At 30.8% G+C, this 15,531-nt stretch overlaps 2 protein-coding genes across 5 annotated transcripts in view; one reads left to right on the top strand and one right to left on the bottom strand.

Moving 5' to 3' along the window:
- Positions 1-23: 23 nt before the first annotated feature.
- Positions 24-5,330, bottom strand: Usp39 (ubiquitin specific protease 39). The gene is made up of 10 exons (XM_068772175.1): positions 5,102-5,330; positions 4,883-5,031; positions 4,458-4,572; positions 3,635-3,810; positions 1,884-2,109; positions 1,444-1,567; positions 1,161-1,320; positions 867-1,057; positions 547-699; positions 24-124 (listed from the first exon to the last, which is right to left on the bottom strand). Exons 1-10 carry the CDS (start codon positions 5,160-5,162, stop codon positions 28-30), a joined length of 1,452 nt encoding a protein of 483 aa, XP_068628276.1. The 5' UTR covers positions 5,163-5,330; the 3' UTR covers positions 24-27.
- A 545-nt stretch (positions 5,331-5,875) lies between these two features.
- poe (E3 ubiquitin-protein ligase-like protein poe) overlaps positions 5,876-15,531 on the top strand; it is a 61,309-nt gene continuing 51,653 nt past the window's right edge. For all 4 annotated transcript variants that reach the window (XM_068772353.1, XM_068772354.1, XM_068772352.1 and 1 more), the window contains exons 1-16: positions 5,876-6,004; positions 6,702-6,799; positions 7,736-7,875; positions 8,430-8,550; positions 8,628-8,899; positions 9,104-9,267; positions 9,717-9,852; positions 10,138-10,260; positions 10,617-10,759; positions 11,156-11,357; positions 12,125-12,284; positions 12,511-12,671; positions 12,760-12,925; positions 13,597-13,775; positions 14,524-14,680; positions 15,005-15,108. In XM_068772353.1, coding sequence (XP_068628454.1) covers positions 5,883-6,004; positions 6,702-6,799; positions 7,736-7,875; positions 8,430-8,550; positions 8,628-8,899; positions 9,104-9,267; positions 9,717-9,852; positions 10,138-10,260; positions 10,617-10,759; positions 11,156-11,357; positions 12,125-12,284; positions 12,511-12,671; positions 12,760-12,925; positions 13,597-13,775; positions 14,524-14,680; positions 15,005-15,108 — 2,448 coding nt within the window. In that variant the 5' untranslated portion in view covers positions 5,876-5,882. The remainder of the gene's footprint in view (positions 6,005-6,701; positions 6,800-7,735; positions 7,876-8,429; positions 8,551-8,627; positions 8,900-9,103; positions 9,268-9,716; positions 9,853-10,137; positions 10,261-10,616; positions 10,760-11,155; positions 11,358-12,124; positions 12,285-12,510; positions 12,672-12,759; positions 12,926-13,596; positions 13,776-14,523; positions 14,681-15,004; positions 15,109-15,531) is intronic.

Below are 15,531 nucleotides of genomic sequence, written 5' to 3'. Positions count from 1 at the left end.
AAAACTTTGTTTTATTACAAATATATTTCAGTCCTGCTTCAATTCATATATTTGTATGTAAGCTTCGGTTAATGTTATCATTTGAGGTAATATACTGGTTACATGAAGATCTTGCATTTCATACCTGTAACAATGAATTTGAGTTACAATTTGAGTTTTGAAATATGTCTATGAATAATTAATTTATAATATGTTAATTCTAATAATATTTTTGTAAATAAACATATATGCCGTTATGGAAAATCAAAGTTATTATATAAAATAAAATTTGGTTAATTATAAAATTTTATTAAGTCCACATACATGTCAGCTAAACATCTAGTAAAAAAAAACAATAAAACATTATAAAAAAATTGTCAGTTTTATAATTTTTGGTAAATGTTACTATAGGTTCTTATTGATTACAAAAATAATCAGTAACAAAGATACCAACAAACATTTTACTGATTTGACCCCAACAAATACATATTTATGTGTACTCATTTATGTTAAGGTCAATAATTTTTCAATATTTTAAGCAAAACTAAAAGAATATATAAACTATACCATTGTTGCGTGGGTGTATGCAAGACGTGGGCTCTGTATGTGCCCTTTTCTGGGGTACCGTCATGAACAATATTTCCCACAAGCTCATAAGTAGTTTTACCATTGTGTTTAGCTTTAATTTCTGGTGTTAAAATATCTCCGAAGTCCACGTTTCTATAAAAAAAAAAACATTAGTAAACATGACATTAAAAATTCTGTAATATCAAAATAATAATAATTGAACAACTGCAGAAAAAAACCAAAATTTTTAAAATTACACCATTTTCAGTACTGAATTAAATAAAATTGTCATTCAGCTTAATTACTATGTATATACTTACTTAACAGGAAAATTAACGACAGTTGGATTTTTTTCAACAAAGAAAGTGTTTTTCGTAAAACGTTTTATGTACAATATAAGGTAAGGTGGCAATTGTGTGATTTCAAAACGTTTTAAAAAGTTTTCCTTGTATGTTTTGTATTCTTTAGATGTCTGGCCGTTAAACTTTGACAGTAACTGGTACAGGTTAACCTAAAAAATATAATACTAAATATAAAGTACCATAGTTTTGTAAAACATAATAAATATAACATACAATTTTATTTTAATACACATGATTTTTTTAAAAAAATACCTGTGGTATGATATTTTCTCTAAATTCGTCAGTGAACAGTGGCGTCGGAGGTAAATCACAAGTCAAATACAAAAAGGGTGATTCTGTTATCATTTCAGCATACTCCTCACTATTAAGATCAACTTTTGCAGCATCATCTGCATCAGGTGGTGGCAACTTCCTAAAAAATAGCATATGTCAAAATATTTTGAAAGTTTTATAAAAATGAAGTAAAATAAATTTCACAAACCAAGAACCTACATATATAAAATTATAAATTATGTTTTTATATAAAAAATATTACCTTGTATATATCCTCATATGTCCAAGAAAAGACTTGTAGATAATAGAGCTATTTGCTTTTTTTGTACCATTTAATGCCATATGAAGTGAATTAAGAAACCAAGACATAAAATCAATTGGATCACCTACAAATAAAACATTGCAAAATAATATAACTTTCAACATATCTTACAAAAAAAAACAAACATTTTTAAAATACACTTATATCAATTTCAAGATTAAATCTAAAGAGGCCTAAATATACTGCAAATATACTTAAAAATAACAAAGAAGCATGCAGTAATGTGCACTATATACCTCTTAGTAGTAATTGCCTACAAAACAATAAATGGTGGTCAATTAATCTATAGATTTTTTTTTGAGAGTTGTTATTATTTAGCCTAGTACTGTCTGACTGTCTGTCTGTCTGACACTGAATATTATTTAAAAAATGTTTCTTACTTTGCTTTATAAATTGAAATCTCTTCTTAGACCAAAGTACAACCGCTTGCAGCATTTCATGCGGTGATACATGCGCTTTAAAAGCACGAGGGTTCCACAGCTTTCTCAGTAACTCGCCAAACCGTTGCACCAATAAAAATGATGAATCACCAGGTGGTCTCTTGATTTCTGCGTAATTTTCTTCGCGTAAAAAGTAATTACGAAGTGGCCGTACTTGAGATAGACACTTAAATATCAAAACGTAAAATATTTAAAATTAAGCAAGTGAATTGCAGTTCTTACTCCATTTTCTATATAAAACTTATTTTTGTAAGGAATGAACTATTAACCTACATAAATAACATACATTATTTCACAAACAATGAAAATCACATTAAAATGGGCATTGAATTTATGTAAATTTATTCAAAAAGTTATTATATATGGGGTAATGAGTGTAAAAGCTTTAAAGAGGAAAATGTATAGCTCATTTGTCAGCAAAAAAGCATAAAACATTTACATCTATTTCCAATCAATACAAAACCACAACCAAGTCTAAAAGGACAGATAATAAACAATAGTTAATTTTAAAATGACAAATCCCGATTTTGAAAATGCCTTTTCTTACTATATTATCAATGTTTTTAATACTCCAGAAACCATAAACTTTTAGATATGATATACCATACATCAACTGACAGCAAATATACAAATTCACCCTTTAAAGATTTTATACTTATAACCAATCAAACGGTAAAGCTTTTTATAATTTTTTTTTTTGTTATAAACTACTATCAAATTAATTGCAAAATAGTATAGGACATTCACCAGGCCCTTTGTCAGAAGCTTCATCAGGTTGCTTTTAACCTCTTTTTGAAAATCTTTGGATGCCCATGTACAGCAGTGGATATGTTATATGCTATTGATTTGAAATATTTTTATCCAATTTTTTTTCTATGTTTCGTCATTTCTGCCCATTGAGGACCAATGCATAGGGCTCTTTCAAAGATATCAATTGGAGAGATTTACTATTATCCATGCTAAGCAAAAGGGTTGGTGATCGCAATGTAATATTAAAATATTAAGGTATACAGATCTTGCCGCCCATCCTCTGTAAACCTTTCTTATGAGCAGTAGCAATCCTATATTTAATACACAAAGTATGAATTATATAAGACTATCCTGAGAATCACACTCGTAATCTACTATTACAAGTCTCAGTCCTCTACTAGTGGAATATGACTGCTCAATCATATTGGTTTGCTTATATATTATGTTTTACATTAATCATACCAGTACTTACTAGGTACCTATTTCTACAATAGTGGGTCAAATGACCCGAACTTTATATTACCTGCTTGAATGAATGAAATATGGTTATTTCGACATAATTTTGAAATAATTAATTTTAAAAGTAAATAGGAAAAAAACTGTATAATAACTGCAGATTGATCAGTAGGAAAATGTCAATACAATGTACAAAAGCAATAAGGACAATATGTGACTTTACATTGCTAAAGTACAAAATGGGTCATTTGATCCATTATGGTATGTTTATTGCTAATACCTTATGTATCTTATTTTATTTAGAGATTTATGCAATACTAAATTAGTTGTATATATACCATAAAGTAAAAGATTGCAAAATCATTATCCACTGAATCAGTTATTACATCTCAATAGTTCAAAACATGGTTCTATAACAAGTAATTCTGAAATATTATGTATATAAAAGAGTGGTTAATTATTTTTTAGAATTACCCAATACTAACCTGCAGAATAACATTACAGTAGTCATTAGCTTTAATATTATTAAGCCCTACAATACCCGGCATGTACATAGTACCATCAATAGCTCTGGACATCTTAGTATTAGTGTCCAATTGCTTGATCTGCTCTGAAGAAAAGATTGGATTCAATACATACTTAATATCATTTAATGATGAATCTGAAAGTAGACATAGACAAATCATTCAAATATATTTTTAACTTTGATTTAAAAACATGTTAAATTTATTATGAGTTGCGATTAATATTTAATGTACTTTTGGTACTTATATATTAATGACACTACAGTAGTAACAAAATTAAGCATATTTTTTTAATTTTGAAAGTGTTATCATTTTAACCCTTTGTGGATTCCTGTTGCTTGGACCTAACATAATGTAACATAAACACTGTAGTCGCCTAACGAGTGGCGGTGCATTGGTGCCTTCCGACTGCAAAGGATTAAATAATCTGTTTTGTTTTAAGATTTTTGGGAAAAATTTTAGGTAAAGATTGCAGGGATGTTAATATATAAGCATTTTTTGTAATTTTATTTTAACATCTAGAAACAATGAAGGTTGCCTAGCAGATATAGCATATCTCTCACACTAATAAGAGATGCAGTAGCTATAATTAATTTATTCATCTCACTTGTCCATAAATTAATTTTATTAAAAACACACTCATGCGCTTTCTGTAATAACCCACTAGTTAAATTTAACTGAATGTGCATTAAATACCCTGTACAATGACTATTTTAATGTTTTTCTTCAAATTATTTGCATTTCTTGTACAAAAGAGTAAAAATAGGGTCTGTCACATAATTACCTATGACTTCATAGTTATCTGGTAAACAATAGAACTTCAAGGTGTGAAGATTGAGGAATACATGATGACCTTCAGCTACTGAATGTGTATAGGCATGTGTATTAGTTCCTCGTCCCTGAAATATCATCAAAATAGATATCTTGAAAGTTGCCTTATCTATTATAAGTGCTAAAATAACTGTGTACAATTCCCTCTAGCTTGTTTTAAATTTAAGAATTATTCTTTTTATAAAATTAATGATTGATTGTTTTACAAGAAAATAAATATAAAACATAAAAGCTATATGAGTAAGGGTTAAAGCCAGTGGAATATGCTAATGTTGTATAAAATTAGAAAACCCTGATTATTTTAAGGAAGGTAAAGAACTAATTATTAAATAATTAATATATGCATTTAAATTGTCCTTGATAAATAGTACAACTAACCTGAAAATACTTTCCACAAACAAGACAGGCATACACATTAATTCTGGTTAATGAGACGGAACATAACTTTTCGAAATCAAAATCCAAAACGTGTCGGTTAATAGTATCCAAATAAGGGCACTGAATTTGTAACGTCTTGGATAAGGGACCTAAAAATTAAAATAAACGGTTTTAAAACAATCCTTAAACAAATGGCCATAAGTAGTTATAAAACTAAACCTGAAACTTCATTGCCATTTTCACTAGATACTTTTCGTTTTTTGGCTATTTGTTCTGACATTTTAACTTATAATTACATGAAACTTTAATTAATACACAAAATATAAAGTAGTCACTAGCTAATCAACCAAATGTATGGCAGACAAGCGTAGACATTGACAGTGACACAATCATGAAGTGCGTTTTTCTAATAGACAAGCGTTTGCCTGTTGGCATTTCTAGCTTCATCATATTTCAATGGTGATGGCAGAATGCGAGGCTAAGCGAGAGGGGTTATCGGATGATATCATTAGAGATATCTTCGAAGGCTAATATGAGTTTTACTTCGAAAAAACAGGCATAATGATTGCCAGAAAAAACATCAACACAACTTTTATAATTTTTGTGGGGAAAACCCGGCGGTATCACGAATACGTGAAACCCGTCCTCGATGAAGACGGTGTATTCTCGATGCAAAGCTGTTTATAATTTGAATTGGAGCTAACGTTAAATAAATACTGTCTTATAATTGAAGGTAACTGACTATTATTTACAAAATAAACCAATATTATTAAAAATTTATTGAGTTAGTGCAATTAAAAATAATCAAGCAATAAAGCACAATTACCAGAAAATCAAAGTTACAGTTAATGTACCCTCAGAAAGTAACGGTATTTTAAAGATAGCATTTGTTTTCAATAAAAAATAGGAATAGGGAAACATTGTAATAAAATTTAATAACTTGGCAACTTGGTACAAAAGTTAGGAAAAAGTGACATTTCGCGATTGGTCATTCCCGAAAATGGCCGCATCGGGGGGTAATATAGAGTGGTCTACTACTCTTAAACCAATTTTAACGGGACTTTATGGCCCATTTTTCGATAAAAACGATGCAGTGGAAATAATACAGGCGATAATTAAAAGGTATTATAACTACAACCATTTTACACAAATTTTTGTTTGTTGTGATGGCTGCCGTTTTGTGATTATTCAGCACTACCCTAATATATTATTTACTAAACGTATATCTGTTCTGGATAATTTTCGTATTTGAAAATAGGTTGATATTTTTGTATATTATGTTTTCTAGAATATATTTTAAAAATAAGTATTTTACAAAGAGTATTTTTATTTCGTTCCGGTTTAACTCTTTTGTTAGTTTAATTCCGTTATTAATTACGTTTATTATATGTCTATGAATATATTAACTAGAGCGCGTTAGCGAAATTAACGAAACGATTATTTTATTAGTTTAAACAATTAATAATTTTTGCATCACAAATATTTGTTAAAATCAGATTAGGTCGAATGTAATATTTGTATCAAGCTACATAGGGTATATAAACTGTTAAAAAACATAATAAAATCACTAATTGTTTTTAAGATTAAGAATAACGAATAACAAGAAAAAAAATTATTAAGAAAAAAAATTATAAAGTGTTATGCAAAAAACAGTGGTACTAAGATTTTAATAAAGCAAATCTAAATCTAAAACTATATTATTTTTTCTTTCCTTATAGAGATATTACTTATTAAATTCTCTAACTATTCACGTATCCTTATCACTGGAAGTAGTTTTAAGTAATTGTATAGGTAAATTAATAAAAACAAATTGTTTCAGTGAAAGTGAATTCCAGAACCATGAAGACATCTATGACTTATTTTACACATGTTTTGCTTGTCTCTCTGCTCATTTCATCAATGCAAATGCCAGTAAATGTAAGTATTATGTACATTGTTGATAACTATCTATGTACACTGTGGATATCTATAAACTGAATCAATGGGGTTACCCATTGATTCAGTTTATAGATATCCACTACAAGCCAAAGGCCAGCTCCAAAAATATTTATGAGGACATATACTGGTGATATTATGGTATGCAGCACTGCTGCCTCTCCTCTAAAAACTTGTTTGTGAGCCATGCTAATCTCATATAATTAATGTACAAAGTGTGATTTATGTAACATTGTATCAAGCAATTGGACCCACAACCTACAATCACAACTTTCTGTCCCCTACTTTTGAGCTACCGCAGCTCGATTACTTGACCTTTTTAATGTTAAATATATGATACATGTTTGTGTACATTGCTTTATTTTCCTCATAAACCAGTTTAAACAACCCTTATGTACTAGATAACTATGGTTACATTAAAACAATTTTTTTAAGTACCCTACAAGATAACAAATGTATAGGTAAAACAATGTTAGTGGTAGAGTTGCGACAGAATTTAATTTAATGCAGCGAATTTGTGTTTAATATTATTTGGATAATGTGTATTAATATTATTGGATTTTTTTTTAATTAATTTTCAACAAAAAATATTGTGTATGATTGCACAATATTACTTAATAGTCATCTTCATGTTTATAAGACTTATGTTCCAATTTGGCCATTATAAGAATTTAAGCAAACAAAACTTAAAAAAACATAAAAATGATTTGAATTCACTATGATTGTCTTTCTGGAAAAAAAAAATAGTTCCTATTTGCAAAATTTGTCTTCATTGATATGACAAACACAGGTAGTATATGATATTACACACAAACAAAATTTATTTATTTTTATTATGATATAAAACTAGTATGAGTTATAAATTGTTTTTTATACAAAATTTGTTGGCTATACATAATAAATAATTATATTATACAGTACCTGTTGATCAACTTGGGACTGTGCGTGATGCACTCAAGATTATACTACAACAGATTCTTAAAAAGCTCTCCGAGGCCGGATTGAGCTATGATGAGACATCAACTACTACAGCTGCTCCAAATGTTTCAATCAAGCAGGTATTTTTTAATGTTAACTTCATCCAACACTACCAACCTAATACAACTTAATACTACCTAATTCTTCATTTTTAAATGTAAAAAGTATATGCTCTTCTTAAAATGTTCACAGGTCCATTGTTACTTGTTGTATAAATGTTTCATTATTATTTTTGCTCTCCTCAGTGTTTGAATCTTTAGTTTTTGATAAAATTAAATATAGATAGAAATATTAAAACAATTCTTAATCTGAAACATATTTCTGGTGCAATAGGCAAAAAAAATATTAGTGTTTATTTAAAATCAATATGATTTCTAAATCTTTAATGAACTTCTATATTACTCACCTTTATCATAGCTTTATGATAGAATCGATGTAAAATGTTTGGAATGTATCAAACTCCTTAATTGTATATAGAAGAAATATCCTTTCAATTCTCAAAACATTATTACTAACATTTGTCACAGATGTGCCCCAAGACTTGATTAAGTTTATCTTAATTTATGATCACTCAAAGAAGTGCACCTTACAAAATCAATAGAATAGGTAATAATAAGTCTTGTTTATGTTCTAGCTCTTGTTACCAGTAGTTGGATTATGTGGCATCGAAGGTGGTGGTTATCCTCAATCAGATTTAGTAATATTGACATCGCTTCTAAAGAATGCTAAACTACCTGCACATGTTAATGTAACAGGTTTGTGTTCTATCCAAATTACTTGTGATATATCTATTGTGAATAAAACAAAAAATTAACAAAATTTAACTTTTCAGAAACTCAAACAAAATCATCAGTGATACCAAGCCCCATAACATCTCTTGCTTCACAAACTTCGAGCAATAATGAGAAGCAAGCACCTTCTAGTGCACAACGACGATCTGATGCTTTACTGGAACAGTTAACTATGCCATTAAAAAATCCGACTACACCAATACCTTCTGCACATATAACGCCTGCCGCTACAGTTATGTCACCTGGTAGTAAAGACAGTTTGGAAAGTTCTAAAGAAGGAAATGCTAATCAACAGACATCAGTAGCTATATCTGTGAGTTTTTTTTATATGATCGATCGCTAGTGGATATATATTTTTCTCAACAGCATTAATGTCAATATTACAGTAATAATGTCATACAAATATGTTTAATATGTAGGTTTATAATAATGTTAATAATTGTATGATTACTTTACCAATCTGAAGATTAATAATTATTATAATATATAAATTTCTTCATTACAAACTCACTTGCAGGACTGGATGGTATCAACAATAGCATCTTTGCTGATGGAACTTCGGGCAGGGTTCATTGTTCTTAAAGTTTGCTCTTCATTACCTTGTCTGCAGCGATATTTAAATCGCTGGCAAATGGCTAAGGAGACTGCTATCACACCACAATTCAACTCAGATGCATCACTGTAAGAATTATATCCTTTTTATATTTTAAAGCATACAGCTTATGTTCTATTCACAGATCTCTGTAGGCAGGTGTTGCATAAAATATTGTTTAAAATATAGATATTCTATACATGTATTTAATAGATTTGATGTATGTACATGCACATTATTAAAACACCAATAATCAAATTAAATACAAAGTGTCATAAAATCATTGAGAGTGGTGACTGACATATTCAATAATGATTTTATCTCCATCTAATGTTATTATTAGGTATACTTACATAAAACTAATAAAAAGGATCTAATTTTGGAGTTTCCCTGTAAACAAGCAGGTGAGCAGGTGTAATTAGACTGACACAATTTATCTGTCCCACTTGCCTTATATACTATCAATGTATATAAAATAGAAAGCAGTAGATCAATTTTAGGCAGATTATAAAATGAAAACTTTTTTAATTATTTTTAGCCTCCATTTCTTGGTGAATGAAGTGCATGTCTGCCGGCTGGCATTGTCTCTTCCCTGTTTAGAGCCGTTTACACCGGATCGCATCGCAACACTTAGTGACGTCGCAACCGCTTGGTTACTGTGTGCTACAGCTCAGGTAAAAATAAATAATTTTTCTCATTGACTTCTACTCAGGAAAAAACGAAGCCTATTTATTGCATCAAATCTGGTAATTTTTCCACTGTTGGGACAGATTTTTAAAAAAGAGTACATACTAGTACACCTAGTGTAGTTTATTGGAAATCATACAATATGGACTTTTGCTGATAAAATATTTAGTGGTGATGTTACTTGGTTGGCCTGTCATTGGCTAGGTTTCTTTGATTGAGGTATCCTTTGAATTTTTAAATGTTATATGATAACATGACATATTGATCAACAGGCGTCCCTACACCCTAAAGACGAAGAAAGCGAGCAACAAACAGCGACTTTAGTGGAGAGTGCACTCAGCCTGTATAATACTGTTGGAAAGACATTTAAACAATCAACACGTGCTGGTGGATATGTAAGATTTTACTTCTTTAATGTCATGTAGTGCTGCATTGCTTTATTATTATTTATCTATGTCAATGAATTACATATTGTAATATTTAAAAGTCTCACAAATAATTCTTAACAGGATTTTTATAATTACTTTTGATTTAAATATATGAGACATACTATACTGAAATTCGCTAATGTCAGACATAGTATAATTAAAGTTCTCGAAATAAAACTTGATGTGCTAAACTTCATATATAAAGTCATAAAATTTATGGAGGAATTGCTAATCCCGAACAATACATGACAAATTTTAAAAACAATATTATGATTTTTTTTGGGCAATTGTAATTATAATTCTAAATTTAACATATGTAACAGGTGTATCAAAATCATCTCATGATTGGCGCTTGGGTATTGCTATGTGGTCTACACCATGCGCTCGCTGGGGCGCCGTGCCCGTCGTCTGTTTCAGGCAAGAGCCCCGCCAAAACACCGTCCAGACCTTACAATTTGACCAAAATGTAAGTTATCTCTTGTAAAGAAAACAATACCCATTTTTGCAAATAAACATATCATAATTGTTATTTAAACTTAATTGCTTATTATAAAACTATATTTTTATACCAACTATTGGTATAAAAGACATGAGAGACTGTTGAAATAGAAACCATGAAATTTCTATTTATTACTAAACCATGAATATGTATATAACATAACCAGTACTATGTTCCAGTTTGGAAGGTACTAATTGAATAAGATATGATAGAATAATTATCTTGTGTGTCAGTGAGAACAAAGACATAGATTTGATTTTTCAAAATAAAATTTCTAGGTAGGAAGGTGTTGGCAGGATGTATTATTTACAATCAGATATTATTATTGGTAAAATAACTACTCTTTTTGTGTTTATTATTTAGGCAACAAGGTCTTGGTGTAGTGTGGGTAGCACTAGGCGGACGATGTCTAGCATGGAGCGGCGCTCTGTTGTGCGACGCGCGACTGGAGGCACTCGGCTGTCCCGGTGGTGATAATGCATCACCCGCACCTTTACACGTGCTTGACCATCATTCAGCACACGAGCGAGAACTACGCTTAGCCCATGCAGCACCATTACATCAGGTTGGTAAATGTTTTGCCATTTTTGACAATTGAATTACTGTTCTCCAGTAAGCTCAAGTACTTAATTCATGCAACCGATTAGTGCCAAACACCGAGTGATCACATTACTCACATTACTCCTGAGGATGTCCCATGGAGGGGTGAAACACGTGGTGAGTTATTTAACGGTGGTAGTAGTGTTATTCGCATTGTTTGTCGCATGCGCATTTATCAGCGGGCTGGCGGGCGGTGCATTTTTTTGCACGACTGCTGCTGCATAGCGGAAGTAGCTATATATTAGTTCTTTTCTTACTTAAAATGGACTTCCACAAAGTAATGTCTGAATCCATTAGATACTTAATTCATGAATTGGTTTTATGTTATGTCTTTGTAGGCATAACTGTTCCTTATCGTTGTTACTTTCTAATTTATTTTAAATGCATATTTGGATAAATAGTCATATACACTTTTAGAGATATTTATTATATTCATTTAATAGTTTATAATTTTACTGCAATTATTATGTTTATGTATAACTTTTAATACTTTTAATCTAGACTAAGATTAAAATTGGTGGGAACATTAACTTTTGTAATTCAATAACCAAAAACGTGCTAGGTCAGAAGCCAGTGCCTCACAAATTTTGTGAACAATATTTACAATAGTAAAGATTATTATTATTATTACAGATATTAAAATTCAAATGAATATATTTCATATTGAAGAAAAGAACCATTTTTTTTTTATTTTTAACATTGAGTAATATTCTTTATATTCTTTGTTAACAGTTATTAGTGGCTCTGGGCGTAGTGTGCTATCGCAAGGCGACAAACCTAAAGCGGGCTGTGGTGCAGAAGCAACACCAGGATGCTGACCCTGACCGTTCCGACTCCACTGTTTACTTCCAAGATATGATCCTATGCTCTGAAGACTCAGAAACAGATGATGGTAAATACAGTTATTGACAAAGAATTATTTCTTCTGCGCAAATATAAAATTATGAAGCTGTGATTGATTTTATTATTTAATTAACAATTACTTATTTGTTGCATTAAACGAATTTTTTATGTTTTTTATTTTATTTAAATCAATTATTCAAATAATTCAATCAATTAGGCCAAGAATTTATTGTGTGCTTATTTACGGGAAGTGAATAAAATTTAATTTGCACCAGAAGACAGCGAGCCGCTATTCGGACTCTGGTTCGAGTCCACGTTAGTGGCGCCCGATGCTGCTGATGCAGCGGCCACGCGTTCCGGTAACGACCCTAACGACAATAACGAAGTCCCGTCGCGTCCTCACGCAATCGTACCTGACAAGGCAGAACCCTATTCCGTAAGCATCAAAATGAACCTTATGTTTGAAAATGCAATGAAAATATACTCCATTAAGAATATAACTTCTATTATAATCATTACTCTAGTATATCACATTGGCGACGGAGGTTTTTACGCTGTTGAGTGCCGAAATCATCAGTGAGGGTTCAGAGCGATTAGGCAGTGGGGCAGTACAGTTGCACGAGGCGCATCAAGCTCTTCTCGCCGCGCTCGCAAAGGACCTTGATAGAGAAACAGCACGCACCGACACTGGTACTGATTTTTAATCTTTTTATAGTACATTGTGTTATAGAAGAAACCAAATATGAAATGAAGAATTTTTCTCTGAGAATTAGTACATGATATAGCTATTATACTCTGCAACCTGAATTAGATATACTTATCTCGTGAGCAGATAGGACAAAAAATATCAGGGTTCCTCTAAACCAGAGTTCCCAAACTTTTTTGTGTCGTAGACCCCTTGCCATGTTTTTCGTGTTGGGTAGACCCCCTACTTACCTGACATTGATTTCCTGTAAATTTCTAACTGTTTAATGTTAAAAACTTAAAGTAAAAACACATGTTTTTACATATTAATCAAATTTAAATTAAAATTACTCAAAATAAAGTTAATAAAGTAAATAAAAGTTAAAGGTAAATGTTTTGATTTTATAAGATAGTATGATGTAAGTCAATAGGTACTATCAGTGTATTTGTTAAGATCCACTATCTTGGACCCCCATTTTCATTACATGTACCCCCAAATTTATTTTCGTTGACGTAGACCCCTTGCAGGTTGTCATAGACCCCTAGGGGTCGATATAGACCACTTTGGGCATCACTGCTCTAGACGAATATGAATAATTATACAAAAATGTCTGTTATATATTATAGTAAATTATTCCTGGTAACATTATATAACAAAAATTTTATGATCCATCCAGGCACGATATCGTCATGTTTCGGAGCCCGACTTGGCTCTCTATACGCTGCGTTCAGCTCCGCCCTGGTGCGGTACCTTCATAACTTGAGCGGGTCGCCAGCCTTCGCCGCTCTGCAACCCGCATTGCATCAGCAGCTAGCGGCCGCCGGCTCGGAACGCACAAACATCACTCCACTACAAGTAAACTTTACCCCATTATTTCATTCTGTAGTCGGCAGTATTTGGAAACTAGGACATGCAATGGAACTCGTAACTTAACAATTAGATGTATAATTGAAGATTACTTAGCGCATCACAAGCAATGCATTCCGGGCATATATGATATAGTTTGTTAAACAAAATAATGATAAATTTTAATGGCAATGGAATTGATAAAATAGGCCATTCTAGCTGCAATAATCCCAGTAATAGCATTGGCTTGAGAATGGAATGTTAATTCACAAACCAACATGTCTGAAGTAATAATATCTATATATTAACACAAACTAGAAGTAACAACTTCTGACAGTAAAATGCTTGCAGAGACTTATAATTAATACATTAATAATTAATTTTAATACATAGTAATCTCAATTTTGAAAATAATTTTTCTTGCTATATTATCATTATGTTAATTATTACTGAAACCTCAGATTTTTGGATATGGTGTACCATACTTTCATTAACAGCAAATGAGTTATACCTAATTATTTTACCGTAATAATGTATGGTCATAGTCAAACCAATATCTGCTATGTTCAAAAGGTACATCTTTGTGATACCGAAATAAAATGTTCTTAAAAATAATGAATGAAAAACAATAAACACACAGAGCAGGCGTTTTTTAGTAAAATTTATAACATATAATAATTAAGACAAATTCAAATTTACTATATTGTATATATTTATGTTGAAAAAAATACAATTTACAAATTATCATATCATTTAGGTTGGGCCGCGTGTTGTGAAACTATTGGGCAGCATGGTCCTGAGTAAAGCAGCGGCCGACCGAGAGAACAGCATTCTGGTGATGTGGCACAAGATCATCAACACACTGCAAGAATGTGCACTGCAGGCGCAGCCTTCGCAGGATCACGATTATGAAGGTGGTGTAAACCATCATTGTATATTATGAATAATTTAAGTAGAATAGTCAAAAAACATTTTGAACAACTTCGTGTTGTAAATAATATAATCCGGTTAAAAGTTTATAATACAAAAATTTATAGAAAAAAAAAAACATTTTTATAGCATGAAGGACTTTTGAAATGATCGATTGTGAAAGAATGCTAGAAAAAAAACCTTACGAATTTATGGATTCGAATTTCTTCTGGCGTTCTTCTTATGAAGTACACAAATCATGGTAAATGATCTTAAGTCTAACCAAAATAATTGACAGACGATTATTAATTGTAGTTTATTATTTGCAGATTTGAATGTGGAACACGCTCAACTGTTAGTTTATCTGTTCCATTCTTTGACGTTGATGCAGAAGAAATCGGTTTTACTTATGACCTCCAATGCTATTATAAAAGTAAGTGTAATCTTTTATGTTAAAATAAGTAATACTTTAATTAAAAAACAAGTTAGCACATATAACAAATAATTTAACTCAGAATATATTCCTATAGGTAGGCCATCTTTAGTTGACCCATTTGTTTTTTTTTTAAATAGAAGGATCACATAATTGAAGTAATTGACGTCTGTACTTCTTCTTTTTCCTGTTTTATATGGTTTTTATTCTTTTCTGTACTAATATACAATAATTTCAGTGCAAAACTAATGTTAAGGATGATGTCATCAGAGGCTATATCTGCATTCAAATGTGAATAAGTAAATACTACTATATTGCAGTATAAAGGAGTCTGCAGTAGCTTGTTATTATTGGGTTATTAGAACAAATCACAGATTTTATAATAAAATATGTGTTTTCGTACTTAAGGTTGACTTTTAGTTG

Source organism: Battus philenor, unplaced genomic scaffold, assembly GCF_028537555.1.
Source record: "Battus philenor isolate CCGP_79_NKW_IND1 unplaced genomic scaffold, ilBatPhil1.0.hap1 SCAF_5, whole genome shotgun sequence".
Classification (NCBI taxonomy): Eukaryota; Metazoa; Arthropoda; class Insecta; order Lepidoptera; family Papilionidae; genus Battus; species Battus philenor.
This window is presented reverse-complemented; position numbering and strand designations above follow the sequence as displayed.